The 17,541-nt window shown below is 36.4% G+C and overlaps 1 protein-coding gene across 8 annotated transcripts in view; it reads right to left on the reverse strand.

Annotated features, from left to right (window-relative positions):
* Positions 1-17,541, reverse strand: part of LOC145677317 (ciliogenesis and planar polarity effector 2-like) — a 61,495-nt gene that overhangs the window by 11,467 nt on the left and 32,487 nt on the right. For all 8 annotated transcript variants that reach the window (XM_081747876.1, XM_081747851.1, XM_081747859.1 and 5 more), the window contains exon 4: positions 10,497-10,633. In XM_081747876.1, coding sequence (XP_081604002.1) covers positions 10,497-10,633 — 137 coding nt within the window. The remainder of the gene's footprint in view (positions 1-10,496; positions 10,634-17,541) is intronic.

Raw genomic sequence — 17,541 nt, forward strand, 5'->3', positions numbered from 1 at the left:
CCTAGAGTGACATCATTCCTTAATACTTTGACCCCCTTCCGCTCAAAAACATAAAACGTGCTTTGTTGTGTGTTATGGTATACTAAAGGAGTAACTATTCTCAAAATTTTAGATTTTTTATCTAGGCCCATTGGAGATATTGGACAGAGAAATATATCAAATTGGCATAATTCCCCAATTTTACGATTTTTCCTCAGGCCTTTGAGAGCAGCTACAGGTCTGGAAATTTTTGAGTATAAACTTATAGTCCGGTCAGAAACTAGACGCCCGTGCATAATTAAAGAAGACCTTTTTTTATTGCTGAAATTGAAAGTTTAGGTCCTTATTAGAAAATTTAGCCTGGGAGTCCTTTTATTTTTGGTGGCCTTTGGACGCCATCTTGGAAAAATGGCGGCTACTTGGAAATTCTACTATTAGTTCATTCAGAAACTGTGGACCTCTAGGTAATTCGGAGAGAGTTTTCTTTAGTTTATTGCTAAAATTTTAAAAAAAAAAAAAAAAAAAACTATGTTCCTTGATGCTAAACAACCTAGAAACTTTTGTTTCCTGAATTTTATCCGCCATCTTGAAAAAAATGGCTACTATTTTATCTGTTTTCCTTTTAATTAACATATCACATACACATTTTTCTGTCGACCTGTAATTTTTTCTTTAAATTTACCTTATTTTTGTTGATGTTTTCTAAGAAATTATATCAGTGAGTTTTGAATCTACCAGTACATGCACATCTATATCATTTTTATGTAGCATATAACTTGAGTAATTAACTTGTTTTATATAATTTATTTGACTTTTTTAAACATTCCTTTTTTTGCGATTTCAGTTTATCAGGGTACTTACTTTGGTGGATAACCTTTTTCGTTGTCCTTAATTTTGTTCTTAAGTTTTATTAGAAGTTAATGGAATAAAATAATATAAACGTCTAACATACTTTAGGACGTAAATACGAGGTAAAAACAATAATTCTACCAGAAACAGCTTCTAACAAAATTACAATGAAAATTCATCATCTGTCTCTTCTTCATCGGTTTCATCTCCTTTTTCTGAGTTGCCATCAACTTCTACTTCTTCTGGCTCATCTTCATCCTTGTCTTCGGGAACCTGAAACGGTATATCAGGTAATTCTTCTCTCGTGTGAGTGATTGGGACAAGCATGCTTTCGTCAAATTTCCAACCATCAGCTGTTCCAAATTTTCTCCCTGTTCTTGCATTTTTGAACTCAAATGCTTGTAAGTAAGCTCTTAAGCAATATTGTTTGAATGAGTCATCATCTGGTGGTAATCTCGCAGAATCACAGCAGTAATGTTTCCCAGTCATTGCCTTTTGTATATTTCCTGGAGCTATGAGACCGGATGCTACAGCCAGTTCTTCAATCCCACTTCTTGCATACCTTTTCCCCAATGCATTCAAATATGACAATTCATTATGAAAACCTCTTAATACGGCAACAAGTTTGGTCCATTTACAAGGTTGTGTTTATAGAAACTCTTCGATGATCCTGTATATTGCTTGGTCTGAAATTAACTGGATAAATGGCATGTCCTTCACATCTGCAACTTTTTGACATCAATCTAGCATATCATTTACATCTTCTTCAGTAGATGGTTGAAGATAACACTTGGCGTTAAAAGTCTCCCATTTATCAATATTGCTATGAAGGGAACTATGAAATCCCGTAAATGAAGCCACAGGTACATCAGATAATTTACGAATAAGTACATGAGCAGTGACCCGATATGATTTGACTCCTTGTTTATTGTTTGTCTTCTCAGGCTGTGGTTGAATTTGTGTTGAGGTCTTCTTCCAGTTTCTTTTAGAGATAGACGTGTTGAATCTTTTCTTCTCATCCTTGTTTGGAATATTTAGACGTTCCCGTCGAAGAGCGGAGTGCTATAGGTTGAGCCATTATAATGTTTGTGAAATGATTTGTTTCTGAACCTGTTAAACCATCTTCTCTAAAATCGTCATTGTCGATAATCATAGTAGCTGGTACTCCCGATACGATTCGGAATGGACACAGTAATCCTTCATCATCAGGTAATTCTTTTGTAATTTCCGCTCGCTTAAATTCTTCAAATGCCATGACTGATAATTCATCTAATACATCATTGTATGAAATTCCAATTCCAAATTTTTTAAGGGTTTGAAGAATTTCTTTGCTTCCAGTAACATCGTGCACAGTCATGGATAACATTACTTGGAGTGGCTGTCGTTTGTTAGTTCCGAGGTACATAGATGCTTGGCTCAGAAAACGAACTGCAGGTTCAAGTTTATCAGAAACTACAACTCTGCTTTCTCTAATTACTGCTTGCGGATTAGCCAGCAATGCTACAAGGTTGTAAACATCATCAGATATGCATTCACGTTCCAAATCATTCACGCTTCAAGGTCAACTCATTGCAATGTGGCTCTTATGTTTATCGTTGTTGATTTTCGCAGTATTTTGAATTAAATTTAAGCTGTCGGTACCCCAGCCATTTACGGCACTTTCTACATACGATCCTTCATGTTTTTTAAAGAATACTATTGATGATTCATTTCTTCGGTATCTTGACTGAAATCCAATTTCCTCTCCGAAGTGCTTCTCAAGATTGATACGTAAAGCATGAAGGGCAGATTTGTCATCGCACGTGTCTCTTATTTCAGCATCAGTAAGCATTAACTTCCGCTGTAACTGTTCATTTTCAGATAGTAGATCTCTCAGGGTATTAAAGTCCTTCTTTATGTCCATGTATTCAGTAACAAAGTTGAGAGAAAGCCTCCATTTTCATCTCACAAACTCATTTCTGCCTTTCTTCGATTCGTTCTGATTATTTTCGGTTGCTGGAACATTGTATACAGGCCGACAATAAACTTTCCAGCAGTCTTTGTGGTATCTAATGTCTAATGCAGCTGATTTAGATATCCCCCTTCATTTTCACAAAATGTCACTAATGCTTGTAGACGTTCCTTTGTATTTTGGTCTTCAACAAATTCGACTGCTTTTGAAAAGGTATTCCATGCCCACTCAGTCTCTATTCTGTGATACGGAACTTTTACTCTACTCCTCATTTCTAGCCTTCTTACCTATCAGTGGCTCCAAACAAAGTATACGCATGTTTTCAGTAGAACAATGAGCGCAACTATTTCTTTTGTTGATGATACGTTCTTCTTCAGATTGTTGGACTTTAGAGGAATCTTCTTTTGCAACTGCAGATTTTTGTTTCTTCGCAGTTTCTAGCCTTTTGCCTGTGAGGTTTAATCTGCATATTTTGTGATTCTACGAGGAAACTTTCATTTTCAAAACGTTCATGAACATTTACATATGACGATTCAATGTTTTCCCACTCTGCCGCTGTTTCTTTCAGTTTCGTCCATGTTTCTTCATTTGGTTGTTGCAGAGGATTTTGTTTAGATGTAGACAAACTCACACAAACGACACAGGCTTTATCATGTCTCAGTTTTTTCTTTTCAGGCTTTGAGCTCCTTACTAACGCTTTTAGTCTGGTTCTATGACAGGAGGTCTGTGGATCCATTTTTATAAGTCAACTACTATTTGACATTCACTCTCATTTGTCCTATAAAACGAGAAACCCTAAAATTAGTAAACAAGTCAATAAAATTGAACAAAAAATATAAAAATTAAACAATTATTAGTCAAGAGTTGTAATATAGTAAAATCCCCAGATGAAGAAAAAAGTTATGTATGTTGGCAACACTGATTCGTATGGAGGTGGATAAAATGGCAATTGGGACAGAAACAATTTTAATTTCTTTATTTAAACATTTCTTTCTTTGAAAATATTTTCATGCCTATTTTCGTTTATAAGTTGTAGCTATAACTTTAATATGGCGGCCATTTTTTAACAAAATGAAATGTTGGCGCAACTGATTCGTACGGAAGTGGATAAAATGTCAGTTAGGAATTTTAATTACTTTTTCAAATATTTTTTCTTTGAAAATATTTGTCTGTCACTGTTCGTTTTCATGTTATATCTGTGGCCGCCATTTTCCAAAATGGCGTCCAAAAGCCACCATTAAAAAAGGATTTCCCCTCTAAATTTCTTCTCAAGGGCCTACAAATTAAGTTTCAAAAATAAAAAAAAGGTCCCGCATTACCTATTCACGGGTCTCAAGTTTCTGACTGGACTATTATGACCTCGGACTCCATGCACACACAAATTCAGACCACTACGTCAGTTGCTTCCTCTTCCCAAACATGTCTTCAATGTCCAAAAATGTTGCTACTGTAGGCCCTGATATCACTCCTTTCAAGTGGTTTTAGGTAAAAATGTTAAGAGATCAAAGTTTTAGCTCTGCACAAATTAGAGACGCCCAGCAATTTTCAATTTGGTAGGACAAATACATGCTTAGATATTCAAAACAACGTAAACTCCAGAAATCGAGAAAACGCAAAATGGCGGCAGCCGCTGCGTCCCCATGGGATGTTGTACAAATAATTAATTGTGGTTTTGAAGTACTGTTATATAGGATAAACATTCATGAAAAAATTATATTTTTTGGAGATGGTCGAGCGGCACAAGCTTGATTGACTCTGTCATGAAACAACAAGGCTGTTATCTGCACACGTAGACAAATATTGTAGACATGCATACAGATGCCATATTTTATATCTGAGCACATTTCTACCCATGGTAGTTTAAAATTTATAAAATTTTAGACAAAAATAAATTCTGTAAAGATAATATAGAGGATCACGGGAAACTTAATTTATGAATGAATCTACGCTGCCAGTTGAAGCGGTCAGCATTATATACCCTCTCAAACCCCGAAATATGTTTGTTTTAACCTCACCAATATTTTTCGAGATTTAACCCAAAAGCCTTATTTCAAGTTAAACTGATACTAAACGACAACAATACTCTAGGTTTTATATGCCCTCTCCTCCCCAAGTATGTAAGGTTTCAACTCCCTAATATTTTCTGAGGTTTAACCAAAAAATCTGTTAGCCTCAAAAAACTTATAACCAGCGGCGTGCCGTCAAGGGGACTAGGGGACTAGGCTAGTCCCCTGGCATTTTAATTAAAGCATATTGTGATAAATATATATCAAAGAAAACGAAAACATTGTTTGTATTTCTCTATTTTCGTAAAATAACACTAGTTCAATTGTTCTGACAACTTTAGTCAGCGCCCGTGTGCTGGACGCGACAGCAAGGTGCAGATCGGAAACGATCGGGTTTTAATCGGCTTTTCTCGGGGAAGAGAACAGGGTCGAGCCAGCTAGTCCTCATATTATGTTGTGTAAGCTCTAAGCACGGGCGTTCTGTCGTAAGCGAATTTAATGCTTGTTTGCTTTTTACAGTTAATAGTTTTAACGCAATTAAACTTACAGTATTAATCTTGACACTTTAAGAGATCTAGTGAAGTGTGAACTTTTTAGATTATCAATATATTTTGAAAATGACTCAAAGAATAAAGTATGGAAGGGGACTCGTTTGAGAAACCGAGTCCCTTGCAGCAAAGCGATGGCGCAAGCAGTGATATTACTTCAATTGATACAGGAGACAGTAGGCGTGAAGATCGGCCGTTTCAGTGTTGTATTCTGGACCAATTATTCATGGTATCATTTGGATTCCTTAATTTTCAAGAAAAGCAACAAATAATAACCAGTGGTAGAACAACTTTAAGCATTTCCATTCAGACAAAACTAAAAGATTATATACATAATATCAAAACGGATTATTTTGCTTCTTCAAAATAATTAACTGCATGTAAAACAAGAAACAAACTGTATTGCTGGCCTTGTATTCTGTTCCACATAGAAAAAGGACGTGTGGAATAATGATGGCTTTTGTGACATGAACAATTTTCATAAACCCAAGTTGCGCCACGAAAACTGTTATTCACACCTGTCCACAATAACTAAATTGAAAACTTTCGGGAAACCAGAATTGATTTTCAATTGAGCGAGCAATGCAGAAGTTGATTCAAACCGAGAACTAACGAACCGATTGATTTATGCCTCTTGTTTTATGGCTAAACAAGAGCTATCATTTAGAGGTCATAACGAACAGGAAGATTCTGTCAATTAGGGAAACTATATTGAAATAATTCAGTTACTTTTTAAGTAAGATACTAAATGGACTTGCAGGGGCGCCCGAAGAAAATGTTCTAGGGAGGGCCCCATCTCCATGGATGCTATGTTGCGTCTGGTATTTCTGGTATTTAATATACGTGGTTTGCTATATTACGTATACATTTTCGTGAGCCAGAGGAAGGTCCATGTTGACTTGTCATCTTCACAGCACAGGAGTGTTTAAAGGAACATCAAACATGATTCAGAATTATATTATTAAATGTGTTGGTGACGTAATTCTGGATAATATTAAGTCAGAAATAAACAATACACTTTTTACAGCAATAGTGTTGGACAAAACTACGGACATTGCAAAGATCTCTCAACATTCAATCGGTACGTGAAAGACGGCAATATTCATGAAAGATTTATTTGTTTTGCGGATGTTACTAGTGATTGCACTGTGACTGCTCTAAGTGCAGGGGTGAATCCAGGCGGGGCGAGCAGGGCGATTGCCCCCCGCAGAAGAGGAAACTTTCTTATTTTATATATATATAACCCATCCCAAAGTTTGGAGCTCTTAAAAGTGGTAGTACAACAACCAATCGCCCCCCTCCCAGAAATCGGTCCTGGATCTGCCCCTGTCTAAATGAGCATGCTTCCCAAGTCCTCTCTCACTTTAATTGTAAGCAAAAGCTTGTAGCACTAGGCTATGGATGGAGCTGCCACATTTTCTGGACATTTGAACGGTTTACAATCTTTTGTGAAAAGGTGTTTAAGTGCACTCACCATACACTGCTATGCTCACAGACTCAATGTCGTTGATCCACAGTCTGTTAATCACATCAAGGAATGTAATATATATATATATATATATATATATATATATATATATATTAGAATAAGTGGCATTCCAAATTTCTTTTCATATTCATCGAAACGCTGTAACGCGCTTGCTGAATCAGAAGTAACTAAGCGATTTCCAACAGTTGCCAATATAAGATGGAATTACAATTCCAGAATTGTGCATGCAGTAAATGAAAATCAAATACAACTCTTACGGTGTTCTGAGAACATTGTAGAGGATTCAGATAATTGCAAAACCGAAGCTTTCATGACTACAAAAAAAAAAAAAAAAAAAAAAAAAAAAAAAAGTGAGAGTTACCATTGAAGGATTTCGATTTTGCATTTCTACTAAAAGTTTTCAGTCATTTTTTTTTTCGCGCACGAATACACTATTCACCGTTCTTTAAAGTAAAACCTTGGATGTGAAATATTGCATTCAAAAAGTACAAAAGATGGTATCTCAACTTAGAAATGCAAGAAACGATTTTGAAAAGACTTATAGAAAAGTAGAATTAGATGACAACGGGAACCTTCTAATAAAAGACGTAGACTAAAGTACAATACTCAACAGACCCAAAAATTAAATATATGTGCGTCTCTTCAATGACATTATTGATACTGTGATTGAACAAATGGAGGTGAGATTTCAAGATCTCATTTAGTTACAATTTCTTGAGCTGTTAGATTTAAAGAATTTTCAGTGCTTCAAATCTCGATTTCCTGATTGTTTGTTTTTGACCCTTAAATCAAGTTACAGGAGTTTTTTTTTAACAATTTGCGGAGTGAATTAATATATGTTTACAGATTCTTAGATTTTTTAAATAAAACTGTAATTGAAATTATCCATTTCTTGAAAGAAAGAGGCTTGGTAGAAGAAGCGTTTACAGAAACATATAAATTATGTTGTTTGGTGTCAACAATACTAGTCAGGACCTCCACTGCACAGCACACATTCTCTTCGAACCTAGTCCCCTGTGAGAAAAGTCACCGCACGCCACTGCTTATAACCTTACAGCATATTTTATTATTTTAATCAAAAATAAAATAAAATAAAAATTTAGAAATAATAAATTTATATGATTTAAAAACTAACCTCAACACACATTTTCATGTATGGAATATAGGATATGGATAGCCAGCGTTACCCGTGAAGATGTTAATGGACTGACTCCTTTAACGAACTCGGCCGAGATAATCGCTCTAGTTATGTATTGCTAAAACAGAATTTAGTAATTCGCTTACACATATGGGATATGGGCTATAAATAGCTACCATTAAAGTCGTCGTTACCTGTTAAGATATTAACGGATTGCCTTAATTGCCGAACTACATGGAGATAATTGTTCCACCTATCTAAAGCAGAAATTAGAATTAAATAATTCGTTTACACTACCTGGGACATGGGTTACAGATAGCCATCGTTACAGTCGCTGTTATCTGTTAATGTTAACGGATTGATTCCATTAACGAACTCGGTAGAGATAATCCCTCTTGCTATTATTGAGTTTTTAATGGCAATTAAACTCACTATAACATTGTTATTTGAATTAGCGCCTATGTCATGATACCAATTTTGCCAACATTCTTGCAGCTGCATAATACCCTGGTGATAAAACTCGGCAATCGTAGATGCAAGCAAGTCCATCATTTGCGAAGGATCTCCCACAGAAATGGTAGTTGAGGGAATGAAACAGATGGTAATCTGTTGGCGCAAGGTCCGGTGGCACAGTGTCTCCCAGCCAAGTTGTTGAACGATTTGCTGGGTCTTCTTTGCCATATGTGGCTTGGCATTGTCGTGCAGGAATAGCACGCCCTTGCGATTCACCAATGCCGAGTTCTTCTGCCGCAATGCATGGTGCACGCTCTGCAACTGCTGAGAGGTCAGTTGTGATTGTGTGGCCAGATGGAAGGAGCTCGTAATGCACCATGCTCGTAACAGTTTCACCACACAGACAGCATAACCTTCCGTGAGTACAGAGATGGTCTTGAAGTGTGAGGAATAGTGTCACGTGACGACAACCAATGTCTGGTACGCTTTGGCGTGTCGTAGAAGACCAACTTTTCGCAGTGAGCAAGCGATCGAAAATGGATTGTTTCGGTGTCGAGTGACCAAAAACGAACAAGCTATCACTCGCTGTTCCTTGTTGGCTACCGACAATGTGTGGAATACTCACTTGCTTACCTTGTATGACTTATCCCTATCCCATTCAGGTTCAGTCTGACTGTTTAAGCAGAAACCATGGAACCTTTCTGGAAATTCATCACAAATTACACCACTGTCCTCCTCGATGCCTATTTTCTGGGCCTCGTCATCCAACACATGTGGTAGTCCACTGCGACCTTCATTCGAAAGAGTTACAACTCGCGAACGGAATTTCTGGAACGAATGCCTGGCGATGCGTTCAATCACGGCATTCTCCCTAAATGCCTGGCATATGCGACGACTTGATGCGGCAGCTGTTAGGCCCACTTTAAATTCATATAGGAAATAAGCTGCTTCGATACCTTCATTTCTCATCGACACTGAGCGAGCTATGGCTTCTGTATGTGCGCAACGTGCCTGTATTACTGAAGGTCGATGGTCCGACTAAGTCCCAATTGCTTGGCAGATATGTGCATAATTTCGTTTCCTCTCTGTGCGCGCAAGATTAAAAGCACGTCAAAAATTTCGAGAACTTTTTCGGTTACCTTACAGATAAAAAAAAAAATAATTGACTTGAGAGCAGTTGCATTACTAGAGGTTCCCTTGGAGAACATTAATTCCATTTACATGAGTTAAGTCCATCTAAAAAGGCCCGGCTCTGGTGTCAAGTACTAAATATAGTTTTCTAAGGGAACGTACCTCTATTAGACGACAAAACTGAATCTGAAAGGAATGGATGTTATTATACAGTATATTAGAGATCTGGTGATTGACACAGAAGATTCTCGGACGCTGTTGTATGGGAAAGGTTCAATTTTGTCCGTCTTTTTCTTATTTGTAATAGGATCAACTTGCACTCCGACTACTGTATGTACACATAAATACAAAGATGTTCAATTCTACTGTTATTTGTATAAAAAGTGAAATTGTGATGGGTTCGTAGAAGCGCGGAAATAAGGCGAGTTAATGCAGTTGGTTTTCTAGAGTGTGTGTACAGCTGCACTGGTTATTCTGGACTAAGATATTGACGTTGAAGTGTCCACCTTAGAAAAGGATGTAAAGTGTTATACGTGCAAGAAACAAGTTCCCGTTCCTTTATTTAAAAAAAAAAAAAAAAAAAAAAGTGTTATTATTGAATGACAATGTTACCGAAGTTGTTTTCTCGTTTTCGTGAATCTTGACTGGGTAATCACAACCATTCCACTCTGAAAATATACATCATCTAATAGTAAATAAAAACGTTCATACGTTTTACGAACTCTCTATTATTATACGTCGACTTATATACAATAATTGAAAATCCTGTTGAATTTTGGACATTCCAGTATTTTCCAGGTATGGAGTTATTTTGTACGAACTAATTTTTAGTTAAAATAGTAAAATCCTTGGATGTCAAATTTCAGATAAGGCTCTAGTGGCTGTGGTTCGGTGATAATTAATATTAACTGATGCATAGTCCATTACAAAAAGGAACAAACCGAATACCTACCGTGTTCCTACTACCAATGCAGCTGGGTTTTCACCGGACTGTATCATTTTACTCATTTGCTGTGGAAGTTCATTAAAGCTGGACTCGTCTGCAAACGAGAAGACGAATATTAAGGCATCAGCATTCTCCTTGCAAGCCTGGAATAGAAAAATATAAAAGTTAAAAATATGAACTTTGTAATTTTATGATAAGGATTATAAATAAATACAGATAGTGTATTGTCACGTGATACTGGGAGGTTTCCTACAAACTAGAAAGTCAGAATGTCAGGGAAACGAAATTAGGGAGAGCTAGGGATCAGGATAAAATCTGTAAAACACACGAAAATCTTTCAAAGACATTCTCAACAAGGCAGAAATTAATTCTTTTATAAAGAGTAAACTATTAAATGCCAGCTTTCTCTGAAGAGATTTAAGAAACACGATTAATGGCCCTACACGCATTCTATTTGTAGATATAGAAAAAACATCTTTTCATGAGACCTCATGATTTAATGCGTGAAACTAGACATATCAAACTGCATAAATTCAGCATTACAGAGTGCTGATGTAACATGACCAGATAATTTGACTACCATGAATGTTGATATTGGATTTTTAGATTAAGGTTATCTGGGAAAACAGGACCCAGATCAAAAAACAGCACAATAGGAGGTACTGCCGCTGCATTCTAATTTGATTGACTGCGAAACTTCAACAAAAAAGTTCTTTAAAATATAAAATTGTAAGAGCTACTTTGATTAGTTACCTAAAATATTTAGTATTCAACCTAAGTAGAACAGAAGAGATTGACTCTTCCACCAGACGAAATTCGTACTTTTCCTGTCATTGATGATGACCTCGCTGAAATACTACTCCGATGTTTACCTAGCTACTAGTCTTTCTGTCAAAATAATCAAAGTACTAGACAACAACATAATATCGGACCTTTTTGATTTTTCTCAGGGGGCTCAGTGGCTCAGTGTTAGAGTGTTCATCTATGGTGAAAGGGTTCCTTTACTCGATCCCAATCCATATGAGTTTATGGTGGACAATGTCGACCCGTAGATTTTCTCCGATTCTCCCGTATTTACACTCCATCAACTCTTCCATGATCATTCCCTTGCTTTCTTCTATAGACTACATGGCTACAACAGTTGAATATTAAACTGTAGATTTCAAAAAATAAAATACAATGAAACTGCTACTGCAAATATCTTCTACTATGAACTTCCTTACACAAAAATATCATCTACTTTCCCTACAGAAACTAATGAATCTTGCTCATTCCATACTTACCACCTTACCTGAAGCTCAAAATGCTTTCCTGACCCATCCTAAAATAGTTAACCAAAAAGCTCCCAACTTCTATATCCTCATGCAAGAAATGGTCTCTTGAAAAAGCCCATTGAACAAATGTAAAACATGTCCTATATTCGATACCAGTTTAGCCTTCTAATAGCACATCATAAAGATAACATATACTAGTATTTAAAAAATGCTTCATGCTCACCGCAATAATTATGTAAACCAAAAAACGTTTTAGATGATCACATCCAGCTTCTGTAAGTTTGAAAAAGATTATAAAAAAATGTATAAACATATGGAAAAGATTGTGTTAAAAAGGTAATTTGAAGCAATCTACAGCGTTCGGAGATGCGACATTGTGTACGAGGGGGGCCCAAAAGAAACCGGATTGAAAGAGCGCTGCCGTTCCTAGGCGTAGTAAAGAGTTCTCCTGCTAGGTGGGTCTAGTAGAGACCTTCCCAGATCAGTTGGCCAAGCGGCGTCTGCGTAGGAGGTTAACGTTTGATCGTATTAATGTTTTTCTCAACTGTTCTCGTTTGCCGATGCGAAATTGTTATGGCAGATTCAAAGGAACAAGGAGTGTGTTTGCTTCCTACTTGGAAAATCGGAAGCGAAAACTTACCAAATGCTTCAACAGGCTTTCAAGAAGGATACTATGAACGGCACACAATTTTTTGAGTGATTTGGGCGCTTTAAGTGTGGTGAGATGAGTTGAAGATCGTGCTCGTTTTGGGTGCTCTTCATCATTTCGAAACGACGAAAACATCGAACAAATCTGCCCCAAAATCAGCGAGGATCGTCGTTTCATGATCGATGATATTTCAAAACAGGCAGGAGTGAGTTGGAGCTCGTGCCAGCGTAAGGTTTTGCAAATGAGACATGTTGCCGATAAGTTTGTTTCTCGCCTCTTCACACAGGATCAAATCATTCGTCTGAATTTAAGCCAGGACTTGAAAAATCAGATTGAAAGTGATCCAAACTTTTTGACCAACATGATGACATTTTCCGAGAATTAAACAAAATCTAAAAGGAAAATGTTTTGATGGTGTAGAGGCTGTAAAAAGAAATTCGCAGAGCGCATTGGACGATATAGAAGTTCCAGAGTTCCAGAGGGGCTTCAAACAGTGGGAAAGAAGATGGGAGAAATGAATCGCAATTAATGGAGAGTACTTTGAAGGAGACTGAAAGAGTTTTGTAAAAAAATGTAATAAATTATTTTTTTAGAACGAAAGTCCGGTTTCTTTTGGGTCCTCCCTCGTAACTGCTTTGAGTTATCTTTTTACTCCTTCACTTTTCCACATGTTTTCTATCATTTTCTAAACTTTTTCTTAAACTTATAGAAGCTGATGATGAGGGCTGTGATCCTCGAAAACGTTCCTTAGTTTGTAATTACTGCGATGAGTATGAAGAATCTTCTTTTGTTAATATTGCCGGGTTCCCACTCAAACTAAATAATCGAATTCACGGCTCTTTCATGGTTTCTAGAGATGAAAATGTATCAATTTCACAACCGGATCTAGGATCTACTAGGATCTAGGAAAACATGACCGGTAAGTGTTCCGTCGGCTGATTCGACTCCATGTTCATGAAGCAAGTCTTCGCCAGTACGCTCATAATGCGCTCATTTGATTACAGTTTGTGAGGATAATGACAGGAAAGTATGACACGAACTTGAGAAAAATAGAAAAAACTTGGGGACAATTAGAAAACGAAATCAAAATTTATGAGGTATATTTTAGATTTATAAGAAATTATGTCTGAAGTTATTTTTCATTAAAGAGCACCTGCGTGATAAAAAGAACGTTATTTCGTAAGCTAAGGAAGTACAAAATTCAGGCAGGGATATCTTCAACCAAGATCGCATGTTTTAAAACAAGCAGGTTTTGAGATATTATTTTACAGAAAGATATACAAAAACACCACAGACAGAAATTTAACTTTGTGATTATGTGTTACAATTATCGAAAATGAGCTTAACCACAGGCATCATTGCCTATTTTCTTTAGGTAACAATTCCTCAATAAATCACAGAAATCAATAACAATCTTTTTCATTGTAGAATGATCTTGACTTTTTCTTGAATCAATGCAGCTTGTTGTACTCGTTCTTTTGTCGCAGGTGAATAAGTACCAATTATCTTGTATCCCGCCATTACAGTGTGGATAGAATATGATATCACAGTTAAGTGGTGCCACCTTTTACTTCTATTTTGACTTACGGTCTGAATATTTTCCTTTCTTCCTTACCTTTTCGGTCCTAAACCCTAGATATTATATATATATATAGGTAGATAGATAGATAGATAGATAGATATAGGGTATAACAAAAAGATACGGTTATATTTCAGGGGTGGATTCCTTATGGGTAGACAAGCAAAAAAGTTCTTAAGACCATATGTCGGGAAATGCATCGTTACTGAATTACGGCCATTGAGTCATTTCATGCTGTGAAATTGTCACATTCTGATCGCCCATTAATGTGACTCAATTTAAACCTCAATAGTTCATTTGCATCAGGATTTTGGGATCCTCCTTGGGGGTACACTCATAAAAATTGGTGTGTGAAGCAACGAAGTAGTCCACTATATGCTAATACCCCTGTATGTGTACTTGTTGCTTATATGGGGAAGAGGGTGGAGGGCAAATTTGGACAAGTTTTTGAGTCTCAGTTTTTGACGTAAATTATTTTATTTTCAGGGGGGCTCCATATAGGACTTCTCCTACGAATATTTAGGGAATTGCACAAATGTTACTTCGTTGGAATCTGTGTTCCATAAGCTTTCCAACGATGTATGAATCATAACCCTGTGATACTTAGGGGTGTCACCAGGGCCCCAAACATGAGAATCTACGATTTCGTTCAAATTGCTACAACGACGATCACAAAATGTTATGCATCTTCAGAACCAAGAATGCAAGTTGGTATCAACAAGCCATACCTTTGAAGGTACCATATAGTGAACTACTTCATTGCTTCACATACCAAATTTTATGAGTGTACACCAAGGGGAAAGAAATGCCAGCCCCAAAATTCTGATGAAAAAAAACAAAATTTACCCTCCCCCGTCCACCGCGATACCACTCATACATGAAAAATGTATTAGCCGAAAGCTTCATCCTTCAGAAACACATTGATACCAAAATTACCTTCCTAGCATAATTAGGAGGTGAGCTATTGAGATTTAAATTGAGTCACATTAAGAGACGACCAGAATGTGACTATTTCACAGCATCGGACAGCTCAATAACTCTGTAACGATGCATTTCCTGACATATGGTCGTATAAACTTTTTTGTTTGTCTACCCATAAGAAATCTACTTTTGAAATGTTGCCGTACTATTTTGCTACACCCATATATATATATATATATATATATATATATATATATACGAAATTATATTGAATGATCTGGTACCAGTTGGTTGTGTAATATGAAGACGACCTCGTGATTTCTATACTTGATTACTTGATTAGGGTTGGATGTTTTTGAACCTGTAATGGAAACCAGGGATTAACTGACGTCGGTCGTCAGTTGGACCGAAATTGAGATATGTAACATATATACACATTACAATTTGTTAAATTTAATTATTTTTCTTTTGTCTAAATGGTGTAAAATTGTCTTCTAGATAACCGTGAGTACATCCAAACTACTTCAACGATTCAGATTTGGGTAATGAGCAAATGTAGATTCTTCTTTTACAAAATGATTGAAAAAAAAAATTGTTAGGGTTATTTCTGTACTATCCTATTGCATTTCTCGGCCGCACCTCTGGCAAACTCAGCAGAATACTTGCCAGACATGGTATAAAAAGTTCCAACATCAGATCATTACTCAAACCAGTGAAAGACGACTTTCACTTGCGCACTTCTGGTGTATATCATATACCATGTGAATGTGACAGATCATACTTACAACAAACTGGACGTACAATAGAACAACGATGCAAAGAACACAAGAGCTACATACAATTTCAGGAACCTAAAAAGTCAGGACTAGCAGAGCATAGCTTAGAGTTTGGACACAGGATTGATTTTACAAATACCAATATAGTAGTCAAGTGAAGCAATTTTGAGACAATAATAAAGGAAGTCATAGCTGTCTCACGAGAAAGGAACAGCCTCAATAAAGACGATGGGTTTTAACTCAGCCTATCTGGTCGGCCCTTTCAGGAACAAAAAACACATTCAACAAAGCCATTCCTCGTAGCCACAACAACAGCCAATCAGGAGCTAGCATCTCTCAGCCATCAGAAGCCAGCATTTTCCTCAATCATATGCCCGCATTCATAGCTCGGTCCCTAAATAGTCACCATACATACATGCCTATATCTCAGGTCTCTTCATCATAATCCGTGAAGATGAATGTAATGTCTGCATTCGAAATGTCGGATGTCAATATCTTCACCTGGATGATAGTCCGACAATGGATAATGAACAAAAAGTTGTTTTTCTGCGATACGTACATTTATGAGATAAGATGAATAAGTGGATATATACAAATCTAATTAATTTAATTATTAATGTAATTCTATGTGAATGATGAATACTTGAATTATTCCATACGAAATTAAAAGGAATAATTCATAAAATGCACATACCTTTATACGTTCTAATTCGTAAAATACGTAATCAATATCTAGCAATATTTGTATGTCTATACATTTTTTTAATCTACGTTATGATATTTACGTTGCACATTGCACAATATTCTATTGTCTTTGTGTATCTTAGTTTCGAAAACTGCTCACCTCCGGTATAAGGAGTCCCTTGATCGATTCCCGGTCGTTTGTGGTGGAGAACATTGTGTCCGTAAGTTTTTTTGTGGCTCTCCCGTTTTCTTCACATTCTGATTTCATCAATTCTTCCATAATGTTTTGCTGTCATTAATCTCCCTTAGGCTACAGGGTATAACTGTGGGAATTTTATTTCATTTCATGATTTCCTATCTTTTCTTTCTTCTTTTTTTCTCTTTCTTCAATTTTGTGCTTTATACAACGAAATTTTCGTCAAGAGAGATCTTTCAATGGCATATACTTCCATAATATGGAAAGTTTTTTTTTTTCAGCAAAAATATAGGTATTACTATGGGAGAAAATCCTCCCTCTTATAAAGACTCTTCAGATACGGACCTGGACAGTCTTCTTTCCGCCAAATGTTTTTGTAATTCCTTAATAAGAGACACCACTCATTCTCAGCTCATGCGTATTTAGCGCAGAAAACACTTTATCTTGTATTACCAGCTTACTTTATATATATAATCATTCGGCTCTCACCTGACGTTTGGTATGGTTTTGGCTAATTTTCCAATGCCTTCCGTCTACAAATAAAATAAATGTTACTCACAACAGATCAACGCTACCGACCAACTTATTGTGAGACGGGAATGAAGTGTTACCCAACACGCAGTAATGATATGAGTTAAGGGCAGAGAGCGCTGGACAGGTGTAACATAATCTCTGCACTTAAAATTTGCTCGCTTAACAGGATTATGTATATACACTACTAATTAATGTTTCATTTTATCCTTTTTCTTCTAACATTTTAACCATTTTCACTTCTTGTGCTTTCTGTAGAAAAATCATGTAATGTTTGGAAACAAAGACGAATTTTGGAAACTTTGGGGAATTTCTAATTACTTGTGAAAACTACAGCATGTTCAAGAATGCCACTTTGTCAAATCTTACATATAAATTACAGAGATGTTTCTAAATATTGGCAATTATTTTCTGTAATTTTTTTCGGACCATAAGAAATGT

This window comes from Thermobia domestica, chromosome 2, assembly GCF_964235325.1.
Source record: "Thermobia domestica chromosome 2, izTheDome1.hap1.1, whole genome shotgun sequence".
Classification (NCBI taxonomy): domain Eukaryota; kingdom Metazoa; phylum Arthropoda; class Insecta; order Zygentoma; family Lepismatidae; genus Thermobia; species Thermobia domestica.